The sequence below is a fragment of the Somniosus microcephalus genome, chromosome 17, assembly GCF_052327205.1.
Source record: "Somniosus microcephalus isolate GS21.2 chromosome 17, FLI_Smic_1.0, whole genome shotgun sequence".
NCBI lineage: Eukaryota > Metazoa > Chordata > Chondrichthyes > Squaliformes > Somniosidae > Somniosus > Somniosus microcephalus.
The window spans coordinates 57,395,410-57,422,137 of NC_141003.1; the positions used below are offsets into that span (position 1 = coordinate 57,395,410).

Consider the following 26,728-nt stretch of genomic DNA (forward strand, 5'->3'; position numbering starts at 1 on the left):
AAAACAAGAACTCAACCAAGCCGGATAGATAACACCATCAAAGTTTACAGTTAAAAAGCATAAAGTTAAATGTAGGGAAGCTGACAAAAATGAAACTTGTGTCTAAGCAAGGGGCCAAACCACTCAATTCAAATATCGTTTAGGATTTATGCATGTTTGATTTACGTTTTAAAATTATTTAATTATTTTAATTCATTGTGTTCCAATTACTTTTTTTGGAAGGTATGTGTGTTTTCCCAATCAGGGAATCTGCCTAGCGCCTTCGTAGTCAGGCCGAAGAACATAAGAAATAGGAGCAGGAGTAGGGCATTCGGCCCTTCGAGCCTGCTCCGCCATTCAATAAGATCATGGCTGATCTGATCTTGGCCTCAATTCCACATTTCTGCCTGTAGTTCAAAAATCTGTCTATATCCACCTTGAATATATTCAATGACTCAGCCTCCACAGCTCTCTGGGGTAGAGAATTCCAAAGATTCACGATCCTCAGAAGAAATTCCTCCGAATCTCAGTTTTAAATGGGCGACCCCTTATTCTGAAACTATGACCCCTAGTTCTAGATTCTCCCACGAGGGGAAACATCCTCTCAGCATCTACCCTGTCAAACCCCCTCAGAATCTTACATGTTTCAATAAGATCATCTCTCATTCTTCTAAACTCCAATGAGTATAGGCTCAACCTTTCCTCAAGACAACCCCTTCATCCCAGGAATCAACCTAGTGAACCTTCTCTGAACTGCCTTCAATGCAAATATATCCCTCCTTACATAAGGAGACCAAAATTGTACGCAGTACTTTAGGTGTGGTCTCACCAACGCCCTGTACAGTTGTAGCAAGACTTCCCTACTTTTATACTCCATCCCCCTTGCAATAAAGGCCAACATTCCATTTGCCTTCCTAATTACTTGCTGTACCTGCATGCTAACTTTTTGTGTTTCAAGTACGAGGACACCCAGATCCCTCTGTACCGCAGCGTTCTGTAGTCTCTCTTCATTCAAATATTTTGCTTTTCTATTCTTCCTACCAAAGTGGATAACCTCACATTTTCCCACATTATACTCCATCTGCCAAATTTTTGCCTGATGGTTTCTATAGAAAACAGGAAAAGGAAAAGAACCACTAGGTGACCACTTGCATCATAGTTTAGCACAGCAGCTCCAAACAATTTATTGCCTAGTACATGAGCTAAATTTAACTACAGTAAAAATAGTGTTAATGCTACTATTTATTTGATTTGTTTCTCTAGTATATTCTATTTGATTGCGTAGTGAATTTGATTGTCACCTTCTAAAGACAAGGAGAGCAAATTAACTCGGAAGTTCTCTGTTCATTCCCTGCACATGCTATGAATTTACCTAGATATCTATGCAGAGCGAAAACACTTTCTCTGGGACAAAGGGTTCACTTAGGAGAGTATTCCGAAATATGGAATCCAAAAAATGAGTAAACAAAAATCCTAAACAACTGGTCATGTGGCAAACAATCCTCCCTTCGAATGGAGAAATCCAAAAAATGCTATCCAAGTTGTGAATCTATTCAGCTCAGGGAGGGTGCATGGAGGTAAATGCCTTGAGCAAACAAAATTAGAGGCAAAACCATTTTAAAATAATGCCACTCTTCTCTCCCATGGGTGGGTGGCCACAGAGTAGGGTTTTGAGGAGCTTTTTGAAAGCAGGAGATAAGTAGCAAAGTCAGGGAGGGGGTGGGGGGGGCATTAGGCAGGGAGTTCCAAAGAACAGGAGCATTATGGCTACTTTATTGTGGAGCAAGGGCCAGGAGTGGCCCGATATTAATGTGGAGGATGTGTGCGGGGATGCAAGTCTGGATGAGATCACCAAGACATGGTCGTTAAGATCTTCATTTGTTTTACAGTTCTTTCATATTTTCTAATTTTGATGACCTCATATCAAAGACCCTGGTTGAATGAGGCATCTTTCATCAGTACACAGCCAGAGGAGATGTACGGTACGTAGGTTTTATAGGCAAAAGCCTTGAAGTGCATACAGCAGATGCATTTAGCAGAATATACTGACTTAAATCATATCTGCCTTGATCCCCTCGGTTACATGTTGTTTTGAGAAGTAAAAGTAAGTTCAGATAATGGAAGTGGATGCAGGCGGCACAAGAGGACAAAGCCACTCTGTCCTACGTCCAGCAATTTATGCAAGAGACTCAGTATCAGACAGATTTGTAAATTAAGCTTCTCACCTGACAGGAAATTTCTTTAAATGAAATAGAAAACCATTAAATTATTCTTTGCATCCCATTCAGCTGGTTTCTCTTCCAACAGGAAGATGACCACCTCACTAACAGTAAATGCCACAATGCTGTTCTTCTGCTGCATTATCCCTTATGTATCCAGTTTGTCTTTCTGGGAATTTGCCTCACAACTCCGTGTACACCTGGCTAAAATTAGTTGGATCTTCTCACTTAATTGGCATTTTTTGAATCTACCAGAAAAGCTTCAGTGCCGTTTACTCCCAATGCTGAATTCCACCCAAACAAGACTTTGCTATTAAATTGAAACTGAATTTATATGCAAAGTTCAAATTAAAATTAACAAGCAGAAAATCACCCAGAAATGTCAATCAGACACCTGGACAATCCTTCAATCCCAAAGTGTTAAGTGAAGCTCTGCTTAATATTTCTAGCAACTCCACTGATATGAAGCTGTACCCGAGAACTGCAGTATAGTAAATGTTATCAGGGTATTCAAAAGCATGAAAAATGTATCTGGAAATCATAGACTAGTTAACTTTGTTTATATTTGAGGGTGTGTGTGAGTGCTTGTTATGGAGACGCAGAGAAAAACAACATGGATGATGAATCCAAGACTTGGGATGGTAAGAATTAGATGAATTGGTTTTCACTGGAGAAAGGATCAAGGTCTTTAAAATGCCATGTCATGAATAATGCAGGTATAAGTTAACTTGAGACCAAGCACAGAATAACAGGACAAAAAGTCAAAGTTAAAGTGAGCAGCAAGTAAGACTAGAGATCGGAAATATTTCCCATTATGGAAGCAAAACAACTAACAATGTTCAGCCGATCTCCACCCCCTCTGGAAAAGGCTAGAGAAAAGTGTGAATCATGTTTTGTTTTAAAGGAAGTAGCAATGAAATGGAAACTAGCCAAGTTAAAAAATAGGTACATCAACATCAAGTTTAACACTTCAAAAATGCAATCTTCTAACAGAATCTGGACACTTATGAAATTAAAGCATCATCACCTTGCAAAGTCACAAATGAGAAATATAGATGTTACATTGTGAGGTCTTATCAGGTGCTTTTCTCATGCCTTACACACAAATCAACTCCCTTAGGCAAGCACTATCGCTTCCTATAATCCAAAGCATGACCTAGTGTGCAAAGCCATCTGGGGTAACAGGTCATGAGCAAATAATACAGCAGTTTATTGTCCGAATTTATATATAGGGTTTCCATTAAGCAACCATTTGAATTTTTTGTAGCAGAATGAATTACCAAACAATACAAATAAACACCACAAATGCTCAAACAAAACCAGAAAATGCTGGCAATACACAGGAAGTCAGTCAGTATCTATAGAGAGAAAAACCAGGTTAACATTTTTGGCAAAACGCTTCTTCAAAACTAAAAGATAAACAAGCATATTAAAGGGAATATTAATATATTAATAGAAAGCAAGAATAAAAGGATGGAGAGAGAAATAGATATTTAATCAGTTCATGAATGAGAAGCATAAAAACAAAATCAGTTGACTTCCTTTAAATAATCTTTTAGGTAATAGGTAGTAGACTTTTCTCAGTAGCTTAGTAATACACTATTCATTACCAGTTATCATTGTATTTGGAATTATATGGACAATCATACCTATGGAGTTTGTGCTTTGCCTCCACTGTTGTGGTTTAGTTTAAATCACAACCAACTAGCTGGGGTTGTTCTCCTTACAGCAGAGAAGGTTGAGAGGAGATTTGATAGTGGTTTTCAAAATCATGAGGGGTCTATTTAGAGAAGATAGAGAGAAATTGTTCCCATTGGCGGAAGGGTCGAGAACCAGAGAACACAGATTTAAGGGGAGTGGCAGGAGAACCAAAGGCGACAGGAGGAATAACTTTTTTTTTTTTTTTTTTTATAAACACAGCGAGTGGTTATGATCTGGAATGCAGTGCATGAAAGGGTGGTGGAGGCAGATTCAATCGTGGCTTTCAAAAGGAATTGGTAAGTACTTGAAGGAAAAAAAATTGCAGGGCTACAGGGAAAGGGCAGGGGACTGAGACTAGCTGAAGTGCTCTTGCAGAGAGCTGGGACGAGCATGACGGGCCAAAAGGCCTCCTTCTGTGCTGTAACCATTCTATGATTCTAACTAGGATATCAAATTTCCAATACTTACACTTCGCAGACTCTCAGATGCTGTCTTGCCTCTTGAGAAGCCAGTTTGCCAGTCTAAAGAGATTACTCACCTAATGGACTCCAGCTACAAAAGTTCTGTTGAAGACCACAGAGACACTGACCAGAGCTAACTACACTTGCCTTGAATAGATGACATATACAAACATAGAAACATAGAAGATAGGAGCAGGAGTAGGCCATTCAGCCCCTCGAGCCTGTTCTGTCATTTAATGAGATCATGGCTGATCATCCAAATTCAGTACCCTGTCCCTGCTTTCTCCCCATATCCCTTTAGCCTTAAGAAATATATCCAATTCCTTCTTGAATATATTTAATAAGTTGGCCTCAACTGCCTTCCGTGGTAGAGAATTCCACAGGTTCACCACTCTCTGGGTGAAGAAATTCCTCCTCATCTCAGTCCGAAATGGCTTACCCCTTATCCTTAGACTGTGACCCCTGGTTCTGGACTCCCCCCGCCATCGGGAACATCCTTCCTGCATCTAGTCTGTCTAGTCCTGTTAGAATTTTATAAGTTTCAACGAGATCCCCTCTCATTCTTCTAAATTCTAGTAAATATAAGCCTAATCGACCCAATCTCTCTTCATACGTCATTCCTGCCATCCCAGGTGTCAGTCTGGTGAATCTTCGCTGCACTCCCTCCATGGAAAGAACATCTTTCCTCAGATAAGGTGACCAAAACTGTACACAATACTCAAGATGTGGTCTCACCAAGGCCCTGTACAACTACAGCAAGACATCCTTGTTCCTGTACTTGAATCCTCTTGCTACGAAGGCCAACATACCATTTGCCTTCTTAACCGCCTGCTGCACCTGCATGCTTACCTTCAGCGACTGGTGCACAAGGACACCCAGGTCTCGTTGCACTTCCCCTTTTCCCAATCTATTGCCGTTCAGATAATAATCTGTCTTCCTGTTTTTGCCACCAAAGTGGATAACCTCACATTTATCCACATTATACTGCATCTGCCCAATCACCCAACCTGTCCAAATCATACTGGAGTTTTTCTGCATCCTCCTCACAGCACACACACCCACCCAGCTTAGTGTTGTCTGCAAACTTGGAGATATTACATCTAGTTCCCTCGTCTAGATCATTAATATATAAATTGTGCAATGATTCGTGTAAAATGTTCTGTGCACTTGGACCATTAACAACTAATATAGCATCTGAGGAAAAAGAATCAGCATCTTGACTAGCTTCTTTCTGATATGCTTCGGGGAAGGCCAGAGCAGGGATGGGGAAGCCATTGCCGGAGATTCACTTGCTACGTTCAAATAAGGCACGGGTTCATCGTATATAATTGGCGCAGGAATACAGAATGGTATTGTGGCAAATGTAGTTCACTCCTCACTTCTATGAAATGACAGTAATCATCTGAATAACGAGACTTCCAACATCAACAAAATACAACACTGTACAAAATATGCCCCGTTTAGATTGGACTGAAGCAGGAATACAGTTATCTCCACGTCAATAAATTGTAGAGAAAGTTCTAAGAGAGTTTTTTGGGAGCATAGGGGAAAGAAAGGCAAGAACTGCACCCTTCCCTGCAACCGCAACAGAGTAATTTAATCAAAGAAGGGTTTAACTCTCCTGATAGCCATGTTGTCTTTAGCAACTGAGTCAAGTTGTACAAGCAGAATGTGCCATTCCAAGTCTGTATATACCGAACCCATTGCAAAAGCTAAAATAGAAATTAGCCAGTTGTTGTACCCTGATCATGATAGTGATCCCTGGTAGAAAATGCTCATGTATGGATATCAGGTTACGACAGAATCATAATCAGGCTTATCTATGATTCTCATCATCTACCCCTCTCTCTTTCCCAATTGTTTGAATAATCTGCTGATTTGAATGGCCTGCAAGCTGGTGAGGTACCAAAAGGAGACCATGGGAATGTACCCCAGCAAAGGTCAAAAGAGAGAAATTTTAAAAATAAAGTTCAGGGTATGAAATGCCTTTAATAGCGAGGCTAAATCAACACTATTGAAGTCAGTACTCCAAAGCAGATGGTTGGAACATAGTCATCAGCTGTTTATTGACTGAACAGTTACATAACCTCAAACATAATTTATTGATTGTGAAGTCCTTTGAGATATACTGAAGATATGATATGGTGCTATATAAACAAATGTTTGTACTTTCTTTCTTGCACTCGCTCTTAGAAGAATTCAATTCAGTATAAATTCAATGCTTGGAAGGGAACCCTACCTGAACTTTAATATATAAATCAAAATCATGGAATGTTGGATTTTTTAAAAAGATGCGTAACAGTTGTTAAGCAAAGAGAGATAAGAATTCTCCTCCATAAGTTATTTAATTTGTAAGAATTAAAGAGCAAGCAATTTTAAACTGTGAAAGGAAGACTCTAGACAACAGATTTCACAAGACTGTACTGGTGCAGTTAAAATTTAAGCTTTCACTGGTTCGATGTTAATTATGGCTCGTTTCCTGCATCCTGTTCTATTTCATCACGGTCATTTGCTCATTGTGTTTTCAGAACAGTCATTAAATCCGACGCAGGAATGTTCTAATACCATGTCCCCACTCTTCCCACTAAGGCAGTGCCCCATTTTACCTCAATATATTGACTATTTGACCATTAACAGAATTGTGAAGAACTGTATTACCCCTCAATAATGTAATCTTTAAACATATTTTTAAATTAATTGCATGGGTGTTGTTAGCTTACAAACCATGTGTGTTTTTCACAAAAAAATGTTTTAAAAAATCAAATTGATTTGAAACCTTTCCTTGGCATATTCCTTCAGATCATAAGGTAAGTAAATCCAGTGTTACATATTTCAGTTAATAACTATTGGTAAATATAATTATGCATACGCAAACACCACAGGAACATCATATTAGTGGCCTTCTCCAATGTATGGAAAGCAGGGCAATTTTGTACCTGCTGAGTATTTCCAGCACTTGCTATTTGTATTTCAATTTTGCACTGTCTAGTTCCTCTTACTGCAATATATTTCCTACCGTTTTATTTACAGCTTTGAAAACTAGGTATTGGAACGATGACTTCCAGTGGCTTCGTGGTTCTACTCGAGGTTCTTTCCTGTGATCATAAAAGCTGGAGTCTAGTTTGAGATCCCCGTGGATCACAAAACAGTCAAAAACATGGAGTCAAAATCTCAATGTATTGTCACCCTGTTTCTGCATGGTTACGTCAAGTGTGGCTCAAAACACGATCTTTAACCCCTTGTCCTTATCTACATGCTATATCTTTCAGCTGATATCAACAGCTGGATAGGCAAGAATTTCTTTCAGCTCAACATCAGCAAGACGGACTCCATTCTGCTCAGCTCCCACCCGAACCTCTGAACCATAGTACCAAATCCTTCCCTCTCTCTGGAAGCTCCCTCAATGTGACCTTGATGGTGAGGAACCTTGGTGTCCTGCTCAACTCTGAGCAGAGGTTCAGACCCTACATCCTTGCCACCACCAAATCTATCTGTTGCCACCTCTACCCCAACCTCATCCCAAATGCCACTGACATGTCGATCCATTCCTCCACCAGCTCGAGGTTTGATTAATCCAATGCTCTTCTTGCCAGCTTCCCAAGTTCTGCCCTTCATGAATTGCAACTCTGCCACTCGCATCCTATCCCACACTAAATCCCATTCACCTTTTCCAAACTTCACAAATCTCGGCATCTATTTTAAAATCCTTGTCTTGTTCTACAAATTCTCCGTGGCCTTGCTCCTTTCCACCTCCGCAACCATGGTTAGTCTTATTTTCATGGTCATGCCCTCTGATTTTGTGTCTCTGGCCACTTTTCTACCACCACCGTACACAATTTCAGCTACAAGGCCTGCAGCTTTTAGCCCTGCACTCCAGGACACTCTTGAACCTCTCCACCTTGTACCTCTCCCAGTCCTCAAATTTACCTCAATATTGCCTTTAGGTCACCAATCCAATTCCCCGCTCCCCACTTCTCAGTTCCACTTATTTTCATCGCTGTTAAGCACTTTGGGATGTTATTACATTAAAAGCACTAATTAAGTGCTACTTGTCAATTGTTTTCTAAATCAAAACTACATGCAGCATCAGAGTTGCAAGTGCTCAAGTCAGAACTCCACATTTATGGCAGAATGGAACACTGACACTGCACCTGCACCATTTTGTTTCAATTCAAAAGGTCCACACTTTATATTAGCAAAGCTCCATACAGCACATCTCCGACTTCCGAGAATGTCACTCCATCTGCTAAAGCTCAGGCCCAAATGAAGTGGCATAAGTGTACCATTATCACATGTGCCTAAACTATAGGAATTCTGCAACTTATTTACTGGTACCCCAGTACAATTTCTTCAGGTCTTTAGCTGTCTCAATCACCAGCGTTAAAGTTGCATTTGACTCAACAGTTATGTCACCTAATACATAAAATCGAAAATAAGTTACCTTCGTACTCGTGGTGGCTTTGGTGGTGGTGAATCAGATTTGTCGGGAATAGAGGAAATGGTTGTATTTTCAGAACTAATATCATCCTGTTGTAAGAGACAAAAGCAGTTTAAGTAACGATCATAAAAGGCAACTCTTCATGTACCAATATTCAATACAGGAAACTTTCTGGTATCCAGCACTGACGGGACTGAGCTGTTGCCGTCCCATCAAAACTGCCGGACAAACCAGCGCAAATGTTAAAACATACGCAGCTTCTGAGCTCCATATCTAGCAACAAACCCTGTTGCTTAGCAACAGCTTCAAAACAGTCGGCCGTAGCTTGCAAGCGTCTCTGTAGTTAAGCAACAGCTTCAGCTAGACCTTGCAGAGCCTGACTGGAGAAAAAAAGCAACAAAAAGAAAAAAAACTTCTGAACCGACTCCTGAATTTTGCCGGTGAGAGCTTTCCGGACATTTAACCTTCGGATAAACGAAAGTTTCCTGTATTTTCATATTCTAATGAGGCTGAATACAAACACTGCATTAGCAGAACAGAGTCTGGAATTGAAGGGGTAGTTGGACAGTAGTCAACCTGAGCCCAGTAAAGCCCAGAACAGGGAGCAAGTCCCAGGCACAGCACAGCTAGATAAAAAAGGCACAACAATAAATAATTCAAATCTTCTTTCTTACAGATTTCCTTTTATTTTAAAGCAAAGGTAAATGAAAATAAGGAAGGCGGCACTCGGGGTAAGGGGGAGGGGAGATGGCGTACTCTCTGTACAAAGTACTCACCCATCTGTAAATATATTTATCCAACTCTGAAGTCTTAATCTCCCACTCTTGTAGAGCATTAAATCAAATTTTCCAAGGTAAGAGAAGCAGGATGGCTAAAGGGGCTGCTCCCAGACCAAGGGAAACTTGAATCTCAGCTACTACTGTCACTAAAATCTCCAAAAGAATTATCAATCCAGCTAGAAAGATGGACTGTCTTTTATATTGGTTGCTTTGTGTGTGAATATATATGGTACTTGTTGACAAATAGCTTGACTGGTCTCTCCAAAATAATTCATGTCTGTTACCTGTTAAATCAAGAACTTTGGAAATAGTTCGCAACATGTAAAAGATAAAAGAAAACCCAAATGGGTGCCAAGAACTAGATACAGGAAATGGTGTGTATATCAATAAAAATCCAGGCTCCAAGTTGTAGCTGCTACACTACACTGCCCTTGCTTTTTCATCAATTTAAAAGTGTTTGATCGGGGAGCTTTTAAAAATTCCAGGCAAAGGGTTGATTCCTTTCAACAGTGAATGGCAATTAAATTATGGAAACTAGATGGGTGAAGCCGAATGGGCAAGGATGCGAATTTACAATTAAAGTGTTAAAGATTAACAAGGCATCCTGGATTAATGACCATCACTGCTATTAATTCAGTTTCCTCACATGGTTGGGCTCAGCAACTCCTCCCATAACACTTCCCACAATTATGTAATCAGAACTTACCCTGGAAACAAGTTACAAACAAAAATTTAACAAAATAAAAAATATTTATCCTTTGCACTTTAAAAGAAATGCTTTTTCACAACAAAACTTCAAAATCTCAACTATATAAACATAAACTGAGTAACTTGTGCAATCTATAATTTAGCTGCATGGGTACTTAGAGACAGATTGAAAATACACAAATGTTATACATTTAAAGGTTAAAATGCTGTGAATGATTAAAGACATAGTTCTGTGCCCAAGATCAAACTGTACAAAATAATTTCTTGCATCAACTTATGCTGCAATGAAAATATTCTGTACATTAAAATATTGCTATTGGGATCACTTAGAAAATTAAATAATTCTGCTAATTACAACATGCTGAACTCTTTCCCCACCCCCCAGCCCACTTCACTTATGTAAAGTGGGCTGGGGAAAGTGCAATGTATAACTATCGACACTGGTCTCATATCTGCAGAGTGTAGTGTGTAACCAGCAAACCCGAGCTACACTTCTGGCTGCAGCACACTCTGTTCAAGAGGAACAGATCTTCACTCTCCAGTTAATTTCTAATACTGAGTGCAGGAGGGCATGTGGGCTCGCCCAGTAATAAAATAATTTAAAAGTATGTTTATAATGTGATCCAATCTACAGAGTGGTTGGTGGATGCACATTCAATCATGACTTTCAAAGGGAACTGGATATATACTTCAAAAGAAACATTTGCAGGGCTATGGGAAAGGAGGAGAGTGGGACTAATTGGACAGCTCTTCCACAGAGCTGACAAAAGCATAATGGGCCGAATGGCCTCCTTCTGTGCTGTATCATTCTATGATTCAATGAGCACATGGGGATTTTGAAATATGATTGTGCACTGGATTGGAGTTACAATGCACCCAGTGCACAGCATAAGCCGAGGAGACTACCTACTTGCGAGTCTCTCGAGCTGCATTATCACATTCTTGTTGAGGTGCGTCTGAACTACTTTGCATTGATGTGGAAGTGATAGAATAACAGCACTGTAAATAAGCCAGCAGCAGGCAACTGTAAAATTGTTACAAAAATGGGACTCTTGCTAATTTGGTGAAATAATCTGCTTCTAAAAAAGGAACACAGGAAAAGCATCTGCTGAGTGTTATTAAAAAGGGCCGAATTTCCTGCCACTGCATTACTTTTCCCAGATGTTCGATTACACGCAGTTCTTTACTTTAAAAAAAAGAGCATTATGTCAAAGTCACAGGTACTGTAAGTGACCACATTTCACTGAACAAGAGGAAACAGACTTTCCGGAAAGTAGCAGCCAGCCATCTGCATGTAACTTAACTTTTTTTTTAAATTTCAGAATCTATTTATTTTGCCATTTAAAAAAAATGCAAAACCTTAATTTTTTTGGAACTATTACAACTGGTGCAATAATTAACATTAGCCTCTGCTATTCACAAGTTACTGCCATAAAAGTTAAGCAACTTCATAAAAAAAATAAGCTAACATTAACAATCTTCACAGTACTAAACCAGTTAACTGTGACTGATTTCCACACCCACACCAAAATAATTGAGACATATCACATACTGCAAGGAATGAAAATGAAATGTATATCGCAGTGATTTTCCATCAAGTGACATATCTAAAAACTATTACTTACTGTGTCAGAAAGACTCTCAGTGCACTTACTCCTGTGTAGTTCCTTTTCAAATAGCTGAGCTATTGCACGGTGAACAAGCTCATATTGCTCCTGAAAAAAGCAGAGAGAGACATGGCTTGATATTGCATTTTAAAAATTGCCATAAAAATTAGAGGTAGCAGAATGTTTTTGACCACTGCAGCCAATTCAGATTTCAACCATAACTATTTCAATAAAGCTCAAGAATACTTAGTTTACCATTTTAAAATATTGTACAATATTCTTTTCCATTCTATAGCCTTAAAACTGATTATCTTTGAGATTTATAATCTGTTTTTAAAATAGGTTTGCAAATGATCTGGTTTGCAGATTCACCAGACTGATACCAGGGATGGCAGGAATGACGTATGAAGAGAGATTGGGTCGATTAGGCTTTTATTCGCTAGCGTTTAGAAGAATGAGAGGGGATCTCATTGAAACTTATAAAATTCTAACAGGACTAGACAGACTAGGTGCAGGAAGGATGTTCCCGATGGCAGGGGGAGTCCAGAACCAGGGGTCACAGTCTAAAGGATAAGGGGTAAGCCATTTAGGACCGAGATGAGGAGGAATTTCTTCACCCAGAGAGTGGTGAACCTGTGGAATTCTCTACCACAGAAGGCAGTTGAGGCCAACTTATTAAATATATTCAAGAAGGAGTTAGATATATTTCTTAAGGCTAAAGGGATCAAGGGATATGGGGAAAAAGCAGGGACAGGGTACTGAATTTGGATGATCAGCCATGATCTCATTAAATGGCGGAATAGGCTCGAGGGGCCGAATGGCCTACTCCTGCTCTTATCTTCTATGTACATAGCTATCAGACTTAAACATTACCAGAAAACGAGAGAGATGATTTTAAAAAAGTTGAGTCATAGGATTAAACTTACAAAAACATTCTTTGCTAAAATCTAGTCTAATCTGCATCGTCAGAAATACATAGTCAAATAGAAAGAATGAAAGGCAGACTTGCATTTATATAGCACCTTTCATGACCTCAGTGACTACATTACAACAGTGACTACACTTCAAAAAGTACTTCATTGGCTGTAAAGCGCTTTGGGGTGTCCGGTGGTCATGAAAGGTGCTGTATAAATGCAAGTTTTTTTTTTAACCTCAGGATGTCCCAAAGCACTTTACAACCAATGAGGTGCTTTTGCAGTGCAGTTACTGTTGTAATATAGGAAACAGGGCAGCCAATTTGCACACATGGTCCCACAAACAGCAATGACAAAATCATCTGTTTGTGATGTTGGTTGAGGGATAATTCTTGGCCAGGACATAAGGAAGAAAACGCTTCTTGCTCTTCTTCAAAATAGTGTCGTGTGATCTTTTTGCCCACCTGTGGGGGCAGACGGGGCTTCATTCAAAAGACACCACCTCCGACAGTGCAGAACTCCCTTGGCACTGCACTAGAGTGTCAGTCAAGACTTTGTGTTCAAGTCTCTGGAGTGGGACATGAACCCTCAGGAGGCGACTGAGCCATGGTGTAGTATCCTCCAGATACAAGCATCTCCTTTCCCTGAATGCAGAAACTGCCACATTTAATTTTCCTCTGCTACGAATAAGCACCATACTCAGGCTACTTCTCCATAATGAAGGGTCTTTCCACATTTGCTGAATTCAACAGTTTATCTACAGTTTACCTACATTGCAACAGTGACTACACTTAAAGTACTTCACTGGCTGTAAAGCGCTTTGGGACGTCTGGTGGTCGTGAAAGGCGCTATATAAATGCAGGTCTTTCTTTTTAAAAAGAGGGTATTCACTTTCATTCAAATCAGTAGAAGTCTGCTAGCTACTAGAAATTCCAAAAGCAGGTTTCTACATTTTAGGGTCTCCATAAAGGACAAATGGTCCAAATTACAAATGCGAGAATGTCTTAGACATTCAGAGTTTCATTTTCAACTACTTTTTATTTTAAAGGGGAAGTAAAGTTGTGCAATTATGTAAAAGCAAAATAAATTCTATTCCTATCCATGAAAAGATGTACCACTGGACAAAGATCTGATTGCTCAAACAGTTCAACATTTTCTGTTGTTTAAGCACTTTCATGTTTATTTACACAAATGTCTCACAATCGGTTACTATATTTATTAAAAATTATTATAGTGGAGCTTTCTATTTACTGTTATAATGTAAATGGTCAAGCTGTCTCATGCCAAGCAAGATTTTGGGAGATTCAGGCAATTGATAACTTACTCAATTACAATAATGAAATTGTTCAGAGAATTTGGCACTAAGGAAAGCTCATACTTTCAATGACATTCATTGAACAATTTGCATTTACCAAGCATCTTTAATGCAGAAAAATATTCCAAGGTGCTTCAGAGGCATAAGGGAAAAATAATAAAAATAATCACCACATGTAGACATACCTTTGTTTGGACTGCAGAATGCCTTTGTGTTCTCATTTCTTGTATCAAATTAAACACACTGAATTCTTCAGGAATTTTCTAGAAGAAAAAGAAAATGCATTTTGGCCAAATGAGAATTGTAATCCACAAACTTGAATTAAAATCAATTGTCCGAATTTCACATGCGAGGCCTCATTTTGGACAGATAGTTGATGCAATAAGGATATGGAAAGGATCAAGAAAATGTGAACTCTCAATATTGCACTTTAACAACAACAACTTGCATTTCTATAGCACGTTTAACGTATCAAACATCCCAAGGCACTTTACAGGAGCATAAATCAAACAAAATTTGACACCAAGCCACATAAGGAGATATTAGGACAGGACCAAAAAACTTGGTCAAAGAGGCAATTTTAAGGAGCATCTTAAAAAAGGGGGAGAGGTTTAGGGAGTGAATGCCAGAGCTTAGGGCCTAGTCAGCTGAAGGCACAGCCGCCAATGATGGAGCGATTAAAAACTGGGGATGCGCAAAAGGGCAGAATTGGAGGAGCGTAGATCTTGGAAAGTTGTAGGGCTGGAGAAGGTTACAGAGATGGGGAGAGGAGAGGCCATGGAGGGATTTGTAAACAAGCATGGGGGAAAAAAATAAAATAAATAAAAACGAAGTATTGCCGGACCAGAAGCTAATGTAGGTCAGCGAACATAGGGGTGATGGGTGAACATGACTTAATGTGAGTTCGGACACAGGCAGCAGAGTTTTGGATGAGCTCAAGTTTATGGAGGGTGGAAAATAGGAGGCCAGCCATGAGGGCACTGAAATAGTCAAGTCTAGAGGCAACAAAGGCATGGAGGAGGGTTTCAGCAGCAGATGAGCTGAAGCAGGGGTGGAGAAGGCCGATGCTACGGAGGTGGAAGTAAGCGGTTTTGGTGAAGGAGTGGATATGTGGCCATATCCAAGTATTTATATATAATTTCCTCTCCAGAAATTAGAAAATTGTTACTTTAAAAATTTGGTAATCCAATATGTATCCCTTTAAAAAGACAATTCGAACAGTTACTTCATCTCAAAAAAGACTTGTATTTATATAGCGCCTATATAGCAGCTATCCAATTCTTTAATAGTGTCTTTTGCTAAATACTGTTAAATGGTAGATGATGTTGGAAGATGCATCTGTCATCCTTGTACAGTATGTTTTAGTGTCAGCTTTCTTATCCAAAATCCAACCAGTGGATGAGACAAATTTCCCATAGCCTAATGCACACTCTAGCAATGTTGGTTCAGCAACCTGTATTTAAAAGTGCCAGTTTAAATGCACTATTTTTTAACAAAATAAATCTTCAATTTTAAGTAAATATGGTATAAAGTATGTAACTTTAGAGTTATGATTTAATTTGTATTATTCCATCTAGGCAGCTCCTTTAACTACTTTAAACGGAAAGCATCCAACAAACGTAGACCAAACATAACCCACAAAATTATGTTTCAAGAAATCATAAATGAGTCTACAAGACTATCAAAACAAAAGCCAAGTCAATTAACTATAATCAATTAATGAATCCAGTTTTCAGCTTGACAATTAATATGAAAAGTAGATAGAAGCTTGTCTCATCATCCAAGCCTTCTCTCAGGGCAGCTGCGACCATGTTTTGTCTTTTTCTGAGGATAAACACATATCCCTATATATTTACAGCTGGATCAGGAATTTGGTCACTTTTTTTTTTTTTAAATGCTTCAGCAAATTTATTTACCTCCCTGCAGTTGGTTTCATCTATTATTACTGAAGGAATGTAACTTCTCATAAAATACGCCTCTACTTATCCAACTTAGCAGCTCCCTCAAACAGTTATTTTTTGTCCCAACTGAGGACATTAACCTCTGTTGATATAGATCATCCATAGAAAACTCAAACCATCCTAATTTTTCTTCTTTTTAAAACTGTTGATATAAACATAATGCAGTAATTTACACATTTAGTTTATTCGTGCAGATTTGGCTATTAAATATTAGTGACAAAAATAGTTAAATGCTGTTGGATACAAAGACAAAATATATTAAGTCAAATATCAAATCGGTAAGTGTTTGATGCAATGGTTAGTCAGTAAGTGTATCAATATATTGCGGAAGACACTGAATCACAACTAACCAGTAAATTGGGTTTAAGGACTGAACATATCCGAACATAGCTCGAATATTGCCCATTTCCCTGCTTAGCAGAGTCATTGGTTTCCACAATTCTATGTTTAGACTATGCAGGTTTTTCTTTCAGGAAAAAAAAGTTGGAGCAATAGATGACTCACCCCAGCTTTTAGTAAATTCCAGGTATAATCAATTGCACATATGGCTCCAGTTCTTCCACATCCAGCACTGTGGGAAAATATAGAATTTCAGGAAATGAGTCATTTCACTAGCCTTCCTCAAATCACAGTCACCATGACCATCACCATCAGCACCATCTCCATTACCAAAACAACAGGAACTCACTTTAACTTCATGTAATGAAGTTTCAGTTTTACTTCTTCGCAAAAAAAATGCGCCTTTACAATTAATATTTATTTTGTGGCACAGTAGGTTAAGCTCACAGGCCTAGCATCTCATTGATCCTAGGTTCAGATCCAGTGCAAACTGCTGGCATAAAAGTCTGTCTGCCTACATGATACAAGTTAGAACAGTCTGTTTCTGGATGGTCTAAATGCACTCCACAAACATCCTATAAGTTGGCATGAGAAAGCAATCTCCCTCAAAGAAGCCATAATAGCAGCTAGTGTGGAAAAGAAAGGCATACAAAGAACATTATCTGTGACTGGAATCTATGGCCTAAAAATTCAGTTAGGGGCGCCCAGCTCGCCTGGGCGCCGGAATTACCGCTGCGCGCGGAGCCACTTGCGCCAGTGGGAAATTCAGTTTCAGCGCCCCAAGTGGAAGCCGGCCGCTAAACAAGGTTTTCGGCGCCCCGCTTGGGGCGCTGAAACTGAATATCGGCGTGGAAAGTGCCACAGCGCCACCCGCTGCGGCACGGCAACCTGCAGTACTGCAGGCCTTCCTCTCATTCTTAAGGGGGAGGTGCCTGCAACAGCGCAATCCCCGCTCGCGAGTGCCGGCAAATGAGCCCGGCACCAAGGAGAAGTGCCGGGCTCTCTGGAAACAGCCGGCAATGCCGCGGGGGGGGGGTGTAGGAGGCCGGGGACGGAGGTGCGGGCAGGCGGCCGCCGAAAAAGCGGCCAGCCGCACCTCCACCTTAACTCGCCCCACTACCGGCACAGGTAGGCCCCGTGTACCGGTCGCTGTTTGCGGCCGGCGCGGGGGAGGCGGCAGCAACCAAATATGGCCAGCGGGGCGCTGCGCACACCGATGACGTCATCGGTGGTGGCGCAGCGCTAAATATCGCGGTAGGTTTGCACAGTGGTGCAAAAGCCCTCTTTGGGCGCAAACTGGTGGCGCAGGCCACTGAATTTCTAGGCCTGTGTGTTTTCCCTCCTCAACCCTTCTGCAGCCTTTGACACGATCGACCAGAACATGCTCTTCCAATGTTTTCCTACCTACCCCCACTCCGCAACATCGACAGAACAGTTTGGAATCTACTTATGATTAGTTTATATCAACTCCATTAGTGGCTTATGATATTTACATAATTCATGATCTTACTCTCTAACCAACTGGCAATCTTAGTCACTCATAAGCTTTGCTAGCTATCATGAAATAAAATGTGAACAAAAGTAGTAATTTTTCTTCCCTTCAACAGCTGCTTACGCACTACCATCGACCTATTGCTCCTTAGCTGCATGTCTCATTCAAATCACGAACTGACCAAAAAGCACAGACACCTTTTTTGCCCATCTTGACTCCCAATTGTACATCTCAGCATACAAGAGAATCCTGCAATGAACTCTTGAACTACAGCAGTTATCCTGCTTTGAAACTTCACTTGATATTCGCAAACCACGCTATTGAGCAGGGACCCAACATCAAAATAAACAAGTGAACAAGAGCAATGCAGTGAAGACACCAAACAAGGCATCATGTCTGTAAACACAGGCACCAATTATAAACATTTCAAGTTAAAACCAAACTAGCACTGTACCAGGCACATTTTAATGATTGAGGAGTTGACAATAGCATCAGCTTACTATTTTAAAATAAATCTACACTTGAAGCAGCAGGCTATTGGCACTGCTCCAGAGTACTTGTATGAATACACTTATGGAGCGCCGCCTGTTAAACTTCATAGTGACACAAGGAAGCATGCCTTCCCACTTGAATCAAACATAACCAAGAAATTCCTGGAGTTTAATTGCTACAGCATGCTTGTTCCCATCAAGGAGGTCCTCTAGCGTTCAATTAACAATGTTTAAGTACAATACAGATCACAAAAAATGGGGGGAGCCCATAATACATAATATGGAATCATTCATGGGAGCACTCGGAAAATTTACCGATTTTCTATATGGCCAGTCCGGCCCTGCCCCACCATCCTCCCAAGAACTTATGGAACGATTGTTCGTCCTTATTTCCCACTCCCTCTTGTGGGCATCACTAATTGACTGGTTGCAGCAGATACCACAACAAGTATACGTTATATATCTTCAAAAATACCTTAGTTCATTTTTTTAAATATTGTCGCCCAATTTCTTCTCCATCTCTCCTGAAGGTGTTGAATCTTGCCGAGGTATGATTTCATAATTACCAGTAACCCACAGCTACCTCACCGGAGTGATCATTCTTCATGTGGGAGTCTAGATAGTGAATGTCAGCAAGCTATTTGATCATAGACAGCAGCATAATAAAGGGTGATCATAATTTCCTCTGATGCTCACATATGCACTGTCCAGCATGAATCACTGGCTGATTGTTGTCTTCCCAAGCGCAGATTGCAGAGGCCAATTTTAGTATCCAAATGTTAACCCCATTAACATTAGTTAGTGACACACATCAGGACGTGAAGCTAGGAGCTTTTGGTCTGCATGTCTCAGAACTAACTAGCTGTTCACTTTTTAGCTGAAAAGGTTTTCAGTGCCACATCATTTCTTTAAATTAATTTTCTTTAAAATGTTCATATACAGCATGTAATTGCATTTGTAGACCCATTTCATACTCTAAGAAAATGTTTTGGTATCACCACTATTAAAATTGTTTGTATGTATTTAGTTTTCCCATTAACCACCCAATGAATTTGTAGATCTCCAGAGGCACTTTTTTTTGTTGAAAAAATGCCAAACAAGAAACCTATTCTAGCTTGACGAAAACTTGCCAAAAATCTAGTGTTAAAATAATTTGCCAATTATAACAGCATCGAAAAAGTGCTGCACACTGCGGTCTCGAAGTAATTTAAACTTTAACCATATACAGATTGCAGATGAATATTACCAAACACAAGTCTGTGCTGCTCTATCTACTTATATTTCCAGCACATGAATTTTATGACTGTTATTTATTGTCTTTTACAGATAACCAAACATCAACTTCTCCATAACCTGGTATTTGCCGACACACATTTAAACATTAGAATTGGCTCCAATGACAATTAGTGAAAAAGAAATTGCCACATTCAACCTTTTTATCTCAGTTCAATTTGATGGGGAAAAAAACCCAGAAGTATTTTCCTCCATACCTGCAGTGGATGCAAATGGGAACATCCTCATGCTCTTGATATTCTCGCATCAAACTGATCATATCCAAAATAGAATCAAACGAAGATGGAACATCATGATCAGGCCAGTTTACATAATGAAACTGATAGATTCTACGAGATTCCTATGCATGAAAGAGATACACAAATGTTTAATTCTCTCCAACTTACCAAAAGCGAAGTCACTATTACAACTGACGCACTGAAGATTAACCGGTGAAAGACAAACTTCAACCAATCTCACATTTTTGCATTTTATTAAATTAACATTGTTCTGCTCACAACCTGTGCACTGAAGATAAAGGCTCAGACTTTGCTGGAGCAGTACATCATGAATCTCATGGGGAGGTCGAGGTGAGCTGCCGTTTTGACGAGGAAAACAAGAGTGGCGCAAATTGTCCAGCAACTTGTGGCGATTCACAATTTGGGGGTATCTCTTCCTCGACACAAGTTGCTGGACGATTTACACATTAATAATCGGTGAGTGCCATTAAACTCCCCATTATTTTGGCAGCAAAATATGGGCCAAACAATTATAAAAGGGTAATGCAACTGAGCAAAGCAGGGTCAAACCAATCAGTATCAAACTACCATCTTCTATTGATCCATCTAAATATAGCTATATGAAGGAAAAAGGCAGGAACCAAGGAACAGACAAATGGAAAATAGAGGAAACATTAAAACAAGGAGCGTGGATGATAAACTTCACACATCAAAAATATACTGAAAGGATATTTTTATGCAGTGATATTATTTGCTTAGCCATCATTCAACTAAAATAGATGATGGAAGGTTACTAAAGTCTTTTTGTAGACTTAAAGCATTTAAAATAAATGAACAATAATGTTGTGGGAAGGGTGATGCAGTGAATTAAAACTATGCTTTCATCTCTGGGAATTAGGTTCAAAAGCAGCCAGACATATTGGATGAAAGTCTTCACAGTGAGCACAGATCTAAAGCATAAAAAACAGCAGAAAGGAGACCTGGGGGGGAGGGGGGGGGGAAAAAGAGAGCAAAGGGTGGCAATGGATTGTCCTGGATGGCAAAGGAGCTCCCTAGGGAGCTGCCAGCACAGGAGCCATCTTGTAATAAACAGGCGACAAGCTAATCCTCCTTGGCGACTTCAACGCCAGAGTTGGAAAGGACACAGACCTCTGGAGAGGTGTGATCGGCAGAGAGGGGGTAGGGAAAGCCAACTCCAACGGTACCCTTCTGTCGAAATACTTAGAACATGGCTTCGTCATAACCAACACCTTGTTCCGTCAGAGAGACAAGTACAAGGCTTCATGGCAGCACCCTCGTTCCAAGCACTGGCATCTGCTGGACTACGTCATTGTCCGAGTGAGGGACCGCAAGGATGTCCGCATAACCCGCGCCATGACAGGAGCTGATGCCTGCTGGACAGACCACCGCCTAATCCGCTCTGTCTTCTCCATCAATGTAGCCCCAAAACAGCGGCGGCAACAGAAACAATGCCGCAGGAAAATTAACGCTGGAGCACTCAAAGACCCCGCTGAGAAAGCCCTATTCAGCCTGTGCTTCACAACCTGTCGACTCCCAGTGATGCAGAGACAGAGTGCCCACAGCGTCTGGTCTGCACTCAAGGCCTCCATAATCAGCACGTGGAGACACGCTCGGTCACTCAACCAGGAAACACCAAGACTGGTTCGACGAGAATGACCAGGAGATCCAGGAGCTAATAAGCCGCAAGCGCAAGGCATTTCTGATCTGGAAACAGCAACAGAACTCGAGAGCAAGAAAGCAGCTCTACAGAAGCCTGAAAGCCGAGGTCCAACAAAAAACTCGTGACCTAAAGAACAGATGGTGGGTGGAGAAAGCACAGGAGATCCAGCAGCTAGCCGACAACCACGACGTGCGTGGATTCTTTAGCGCAGTCAAGACCATCTACAGTCCAAGCACCCAAGGCCCTTCCCCACTGCGGGCCAAGAACGGAGAGGTACTCATCAAGGACAGGGATGCAGTCAGTGCCCGCTGGAAGGAGCACTTCGAAGGTCTCCTTAACCACGACTCTGTCTTCGACACGAGTGTCCTCAACTCCATCCCACAGCATGCTACCCGCCACCATCTCAGCACAACCCCAGCCCGGCATGAGGTTGAAAAGGCCATCCGACAGCTGAAGAACAACAAGGCCTCAGGAGCAGATGGAATCCCCACTGAGGCACTAAAGCATGGCGGAGAAGCACTACTGGCGCGAATTCATGAACTCATTTCTCTTATCTGGAAGGAGGAGAGCATGCCAGGGGATCTCAGAGACGCCGTAATTATAACCATCTTCAAGAAAGGTGACAAGTCCGATTGCGGTAATTAGAGGAGTTTCCCTGCTATCTGCCACAGGGAAAGTCATCGCAAGAATCCTCCTCAATCGCCTTCTCCCAGTGGCCGAAGAGCTCCTCCCAGAGTCGCAATGCGGATTCCACCCACTAAGGGCACAATGGACATGATCTTCACCGCGCGTCAATTACAAGAGAAATGCAGGGAACAGCACCAACCACTGTACATGGCCTTCTTTGATCTCACAAAGGCCTTCGACACTGTCAACCGGGAGGGATTATGGAGTGTCCTCCTCAAATTCGGCTGCCCTCAAAAGTTTGTCACTATCCTCCGCCTGCTTCACGACGACATGCAAGCCGTGATCCTGACCAACGGTTCCACCACAGACCCAATTCACGTACGGACCGGGGTCAAGCAAGGCTGTGTCATCGCACCAACACTCTTCTCAATCTTCCTTGCTGCAATGCTCCATCTCACCCTCAGTAAGCTGCCCACTGGAGTGGAGCTAATTTACAGAACAAACGGGAAACTGTTCAACCTCCGTCGCCTCCAGTCCAGATCCAAGGTCGTCCCATCCTCTGTCGTCGAATTACAGTATGCAGACGATGCTTGCGTCTGCGCTCACTCAGCGGTCGAACTCCAAACCATCGTAAACACCTTCACCAAAGCATACGAGAGCATGGGCCTTACACTAAACATCCGTAAGACAAAGTCCTCTACCAACCTGCCCCCGCCACACAGTGCTGCCCCCCCCCGATTATCAAAATCCACGACAAGGCCTTGGACAACGTGGACCACTTTCCATACCTCGGGAGCCTACTGTCAACAAGGGCAGACGTCGACGACGAAGTCCAACACCGCCTTCAGTGTGCCAGTGCAGCCTTCAGTCGCCTGAGGAAGAGAGTGTTTAAAGACCAGGGCCTCAAACCCGGCACTAAGCTCATGGTCTACAGGGCAGCAGTGATACCTGCCCTGCTGTATGCCTCAGAGACATGGACCATGTACAGCAGGCACCTCAAAGCACTGGAGAGGTACCACCAACGCTGCCTCTGCAAGATCCTGCTAATCCATTGGCAGGATAGGCACACCGTCAGTGTTCTTGCTCAGGCCAACATCACCAGCATCGAAGCTCTGACCACGCTCAATCAGCTCCGATGGACGGGTCACATTGTCCGCATGCCCGATACGAGACTCCCAAAACAAGCGCTCTACTTGGAGCTCCGGCACGGCAAGAGAGCCCTAGGTGGGCAGAGGAAACGCTTCAAGGACACCCTCAAAGCCTCCTTGAAAAAGTGTAACATCCCCACCGACACCTGGGAATCCCTGGCCCAAGACCGCACAAAGTGGAGGGGAAGCATCCGGGAAGGCGCCAAACACCTAGAGTCTCTTCGCCGGGAACAAGCGGAAGCCAAGCACAGGCAGCGCAAGGAGCACACGTCAACCCAAACACCCCACCCACCCACCCCTTCAACCACCGTGTGCCCCACCTGTAACAAAGACTGTAGGTCCCGCATTGGACTAATCAGTCACCTGCAAACTCATTTTTAATGTGGAAGCAAGTCATCCTCGGTTCCGAGGGACTGCCTAAGAAGAGAAGAAAGCATAAAACTGCCCATAATGCAACATAAATTGGCAATCTCGCTCAAACTGGCTGGACGGATCGTTGGTGGATATAACTGGTGCAGAATGGTTCCTTCACTGACTGATTATAAGAAGCACTAGAAAGTCAAGCAGAAACATCTTTATTCTATCTGGTCTGTAAATTTGCAATACTATTCCAGTCTCTAGTACCAACATTCTTCATCTGGAGCACAAAAATCACCAAAGTAAGTGGAATGTGGATTATAATTATAAATTCAAGAAATGTGCCAAACTATGCAACAACATTTTTTGAACTAAATTGTCATGTGGTTTACAGTAAAATGCTACTTCAATCCTCCAATGACTCATCTTTTTGAAAGTTTCTGGGTGCTTTAGGTCATAGTTCAAAAAATAATCCCCAACTAGGAAATCACTGATAGATGAAATACATCACTTATCATCGGTCAAATGTAAACATGCTAAAAATTAAATTGCATCAGAAAAGTTAAACTTTGGAACTTGATCTATTGTTTACACCGGACCAATACTCACATTCTGGAATTCCACTAATAGAGTCCTTATAAAATAGTCATTCCTTGCTTGTTCCGCCTCCTGGAAGGGCGAGAGGAAAAAAAAAACCACCTGTAAGCAGAGTGACTCTGGAATATTGTATAGGATCTAGCTGTGCAACTGCAGAAAAGTAGCTGGAAGAAATAGCATGAAATGAAAGGCATAAATGATAATGTACTGAGACACAATGTTGCTTTCTGTACAAATAGATCTGTGAATTGAGAATGTGAGATTTTATATACAATGTTCAGTAGGTCTAAGAAGCTCAAAATAAACATGTCTAAAATTAGAAAGGTGTTAAGATATTAATTTTCCTGTAATACAGCAATTTCAAGTACCATAAAAAGATTACAACTTTTAAGAATAGAAAAAGCCAAATCCAGCTTTTGGAAGAGTGCAAATCCAGCGACAGCATTAAGCAGCATTCTCCATTTCTCACAGGGCTACAGAAAAGGCTCTTTATTGAGGCTCAATTATGTTTCTCCTACAAAATCCTTTGTAAAATAACCAAATACTGTCACAAGCTGCATATACAGACATCAAAGAACCACAGCACAATCCTGATGACCAGTAAAGTGGTTATCTAATGGTTTGCTATTCAAAATCAGATATTTAAAAAGGACTTTCAGCGGGAGCTTCAAATCCCTTCTGTAGCCTGCAATCCGCAAATAACAGGCACCAGTCAGTCTACAGTTTCCCCGCCTTCACCTTCGATCTGCCAATCCCTCTCAGATTCCAGTGTTTTCTCACCTCCCCCGCTATCCCTGGTATAACAGCTACTTAAGTAGCTTGAAATCCAAGGGCCCCAACCTTGAATGCACATGCCAACTGCTGGCCATGCTGCCCAGCACCACATCCAGCTCAACCGCCTCGAGCTGTACTGTCACTTCCTTTCAGCAGCCAAATTAGTTTACGAACTGAGTATCATCCTGCAGACCAAGGACAACTCCAAACTCCTCCTCTTCAAGTCTCCTGCGACCTTCCTCAAACATAACCCCCCCCTTCAATATTAAATGCAAAGGAATAGTGAGTTTCATGCCCAAATTAGGTTGGCGACCTCCCCCATCCCATCTCCTGACCACCTAACTTCCCCTGATTAGCCTATGCTCACCGACATCAACCTGCCTCTAACCGTTGGTACTGTCCTCCACTCTTTCAAACCTTACGTTTTTAGGCTTTCACTATTTTTCCTCATGGTCAGCACTGAAACTCACATAAGGAGTAGTGAAGTCTTACTCCTTATGAACTGGAGGGTGACTTTATATGCACACTATCTGGAGATGATCATTGCCCAAGAGTTGAACAGAAGCCCTCGTCTTACTGTAGTTAACTTACTAAATTAATATGAGCTCTCTCCTGTTCTTCAGTAAAAGAATAAACACCATCAGACGGTGTGACTTTGGCAAGAACTATGAATTAGGTTTGCCAAAACTAAAACTTAAATAGCAAACTCCTTGCAGCAAATTTTACCTGATCACAAAAGGTTTGACTTATGCATTTTAGGGTACATAAAAAAAGATGCAATATTTCACCAACTTTCTTAGTAATGGTTCCACATTTGTGGGAGAGTCCAAAACTAGGTCATAAATATAAAAAGGTAGTCACCAATAAATCCAGTAAGGAATTCAGGAAAAACTTTTTTACCTAGAGAGTGGAACTTGCTACCACATGAAGTAGTTGAGGCAAATAGCATAGATGCATTTAAGGGGAAGCTAGATAAGTACATGAAGGAGAAAGGAATAGAAGTGGGGTTTCTGTGATTCTGTGATATGGTGACAGGGCGAGATGAAGTAGGTTGGGAGGAGGCTCGTGTGGAGCATAAACACCAGCACAGACCAGTTGGACCGAATGGCTTGTTTCTGTGCTGTAAATTCTATGTACTGTAATATTAAATGTGGAGCTGTGTCCATAACATACAACTTTTGTTTAATACATTATTTGATCTTGGGAATTGGGTGACACAGGCAAGGTCGCACTTACTGCCCATCCCTGACTGTCCAGAGAGGATGAATAGTGCATCTTCTTCTTGAACTACAACAACATTGCAGCAATTATGTTTTTTATTTACAACTTTGTTACTTGTTCTGCCAATTAAGAGGGAATTAAAAATCAACCACGTAGTTTGGGATTGGAGTCACATGCAAGGTAGACCAGATAGGGTTAAGCACAGTCCTATTCCTGAAAGAAATCAGAGAACCAGTTGTGTATTTGGTAAAATGGCAGCTTTCATAAATGTGTGTCTCCCCCCCCCCCCACTGGTGCCAGCCCACAAATTACCATATTGAATTCCATTTCACAACTTGGCACAGTAGGGTTTGAACTTTCAGTTCTGGGTTGCCAGTCAAGCATACCAATATTTGTATGTAAGATTTT

The 26,728-nt window shown here is 41.3% G+C and overlaps 1 protein-coding gene and 1 long non-coding RNA gene across 6 annotated transcripts in view; one reads left to right on the plus strand and one right to left on the minus strand.

The window, feature by feature from the left end:
- LOC147105737 (tyrosine-protein phosphatase non-receptor type 12-like) overlaps positions 1-26,728 on the minus strand; it is a 144,693-nt gene that overhangs the window by 36,832 nt on the left and 81,133 nt on the right. For all 5 annotated transcript variants that reach the window (XR_015081570.1, XR_015081569.1, XM_086010412.1 and 2 more), the window contains exons 7-12: positions 24,338-24,397; positions 19,895-20,037; positions 16,587-16,653; positions 14,307-14,384; positions 11,911-12,000; positions 8,802-8,887 (exon numbers count right to left, since the gene is read on the minus strand). Coding sequence is in view for 3 of the 5 variants with exons in the window: in XM_086010412.1 (XP_085866538.1) it covers positions 8,802-8,887; positions 11,911-12,000; positions 14,307-14,384; positions 16,587-16,653; positions 19,895-20,037; positions 24,338-24,397 (524 nt within the window). In the remaining 2 variants the exon portion in view is untranslated. The remainder of the gene's footprint in view (positions 1-8,801; positions 8,888-11,910; positions 12,001-14,306; positions 14,385-16,586; positions 16,654-19,894; positions 20,038-24,337; positions 24,398-26,728) is intronic.
- LOC147105738 (uncharacterized) lies at positions 3,865-24,142 on the plus strand. The gene is made up of 2 exons (XR_015081571.1): positions 3,865-4,195; positions 19,731-24,142. It is a non-coding gene; the product is annotated as an uncharacterized LOC147105738 (long non-coding RNA).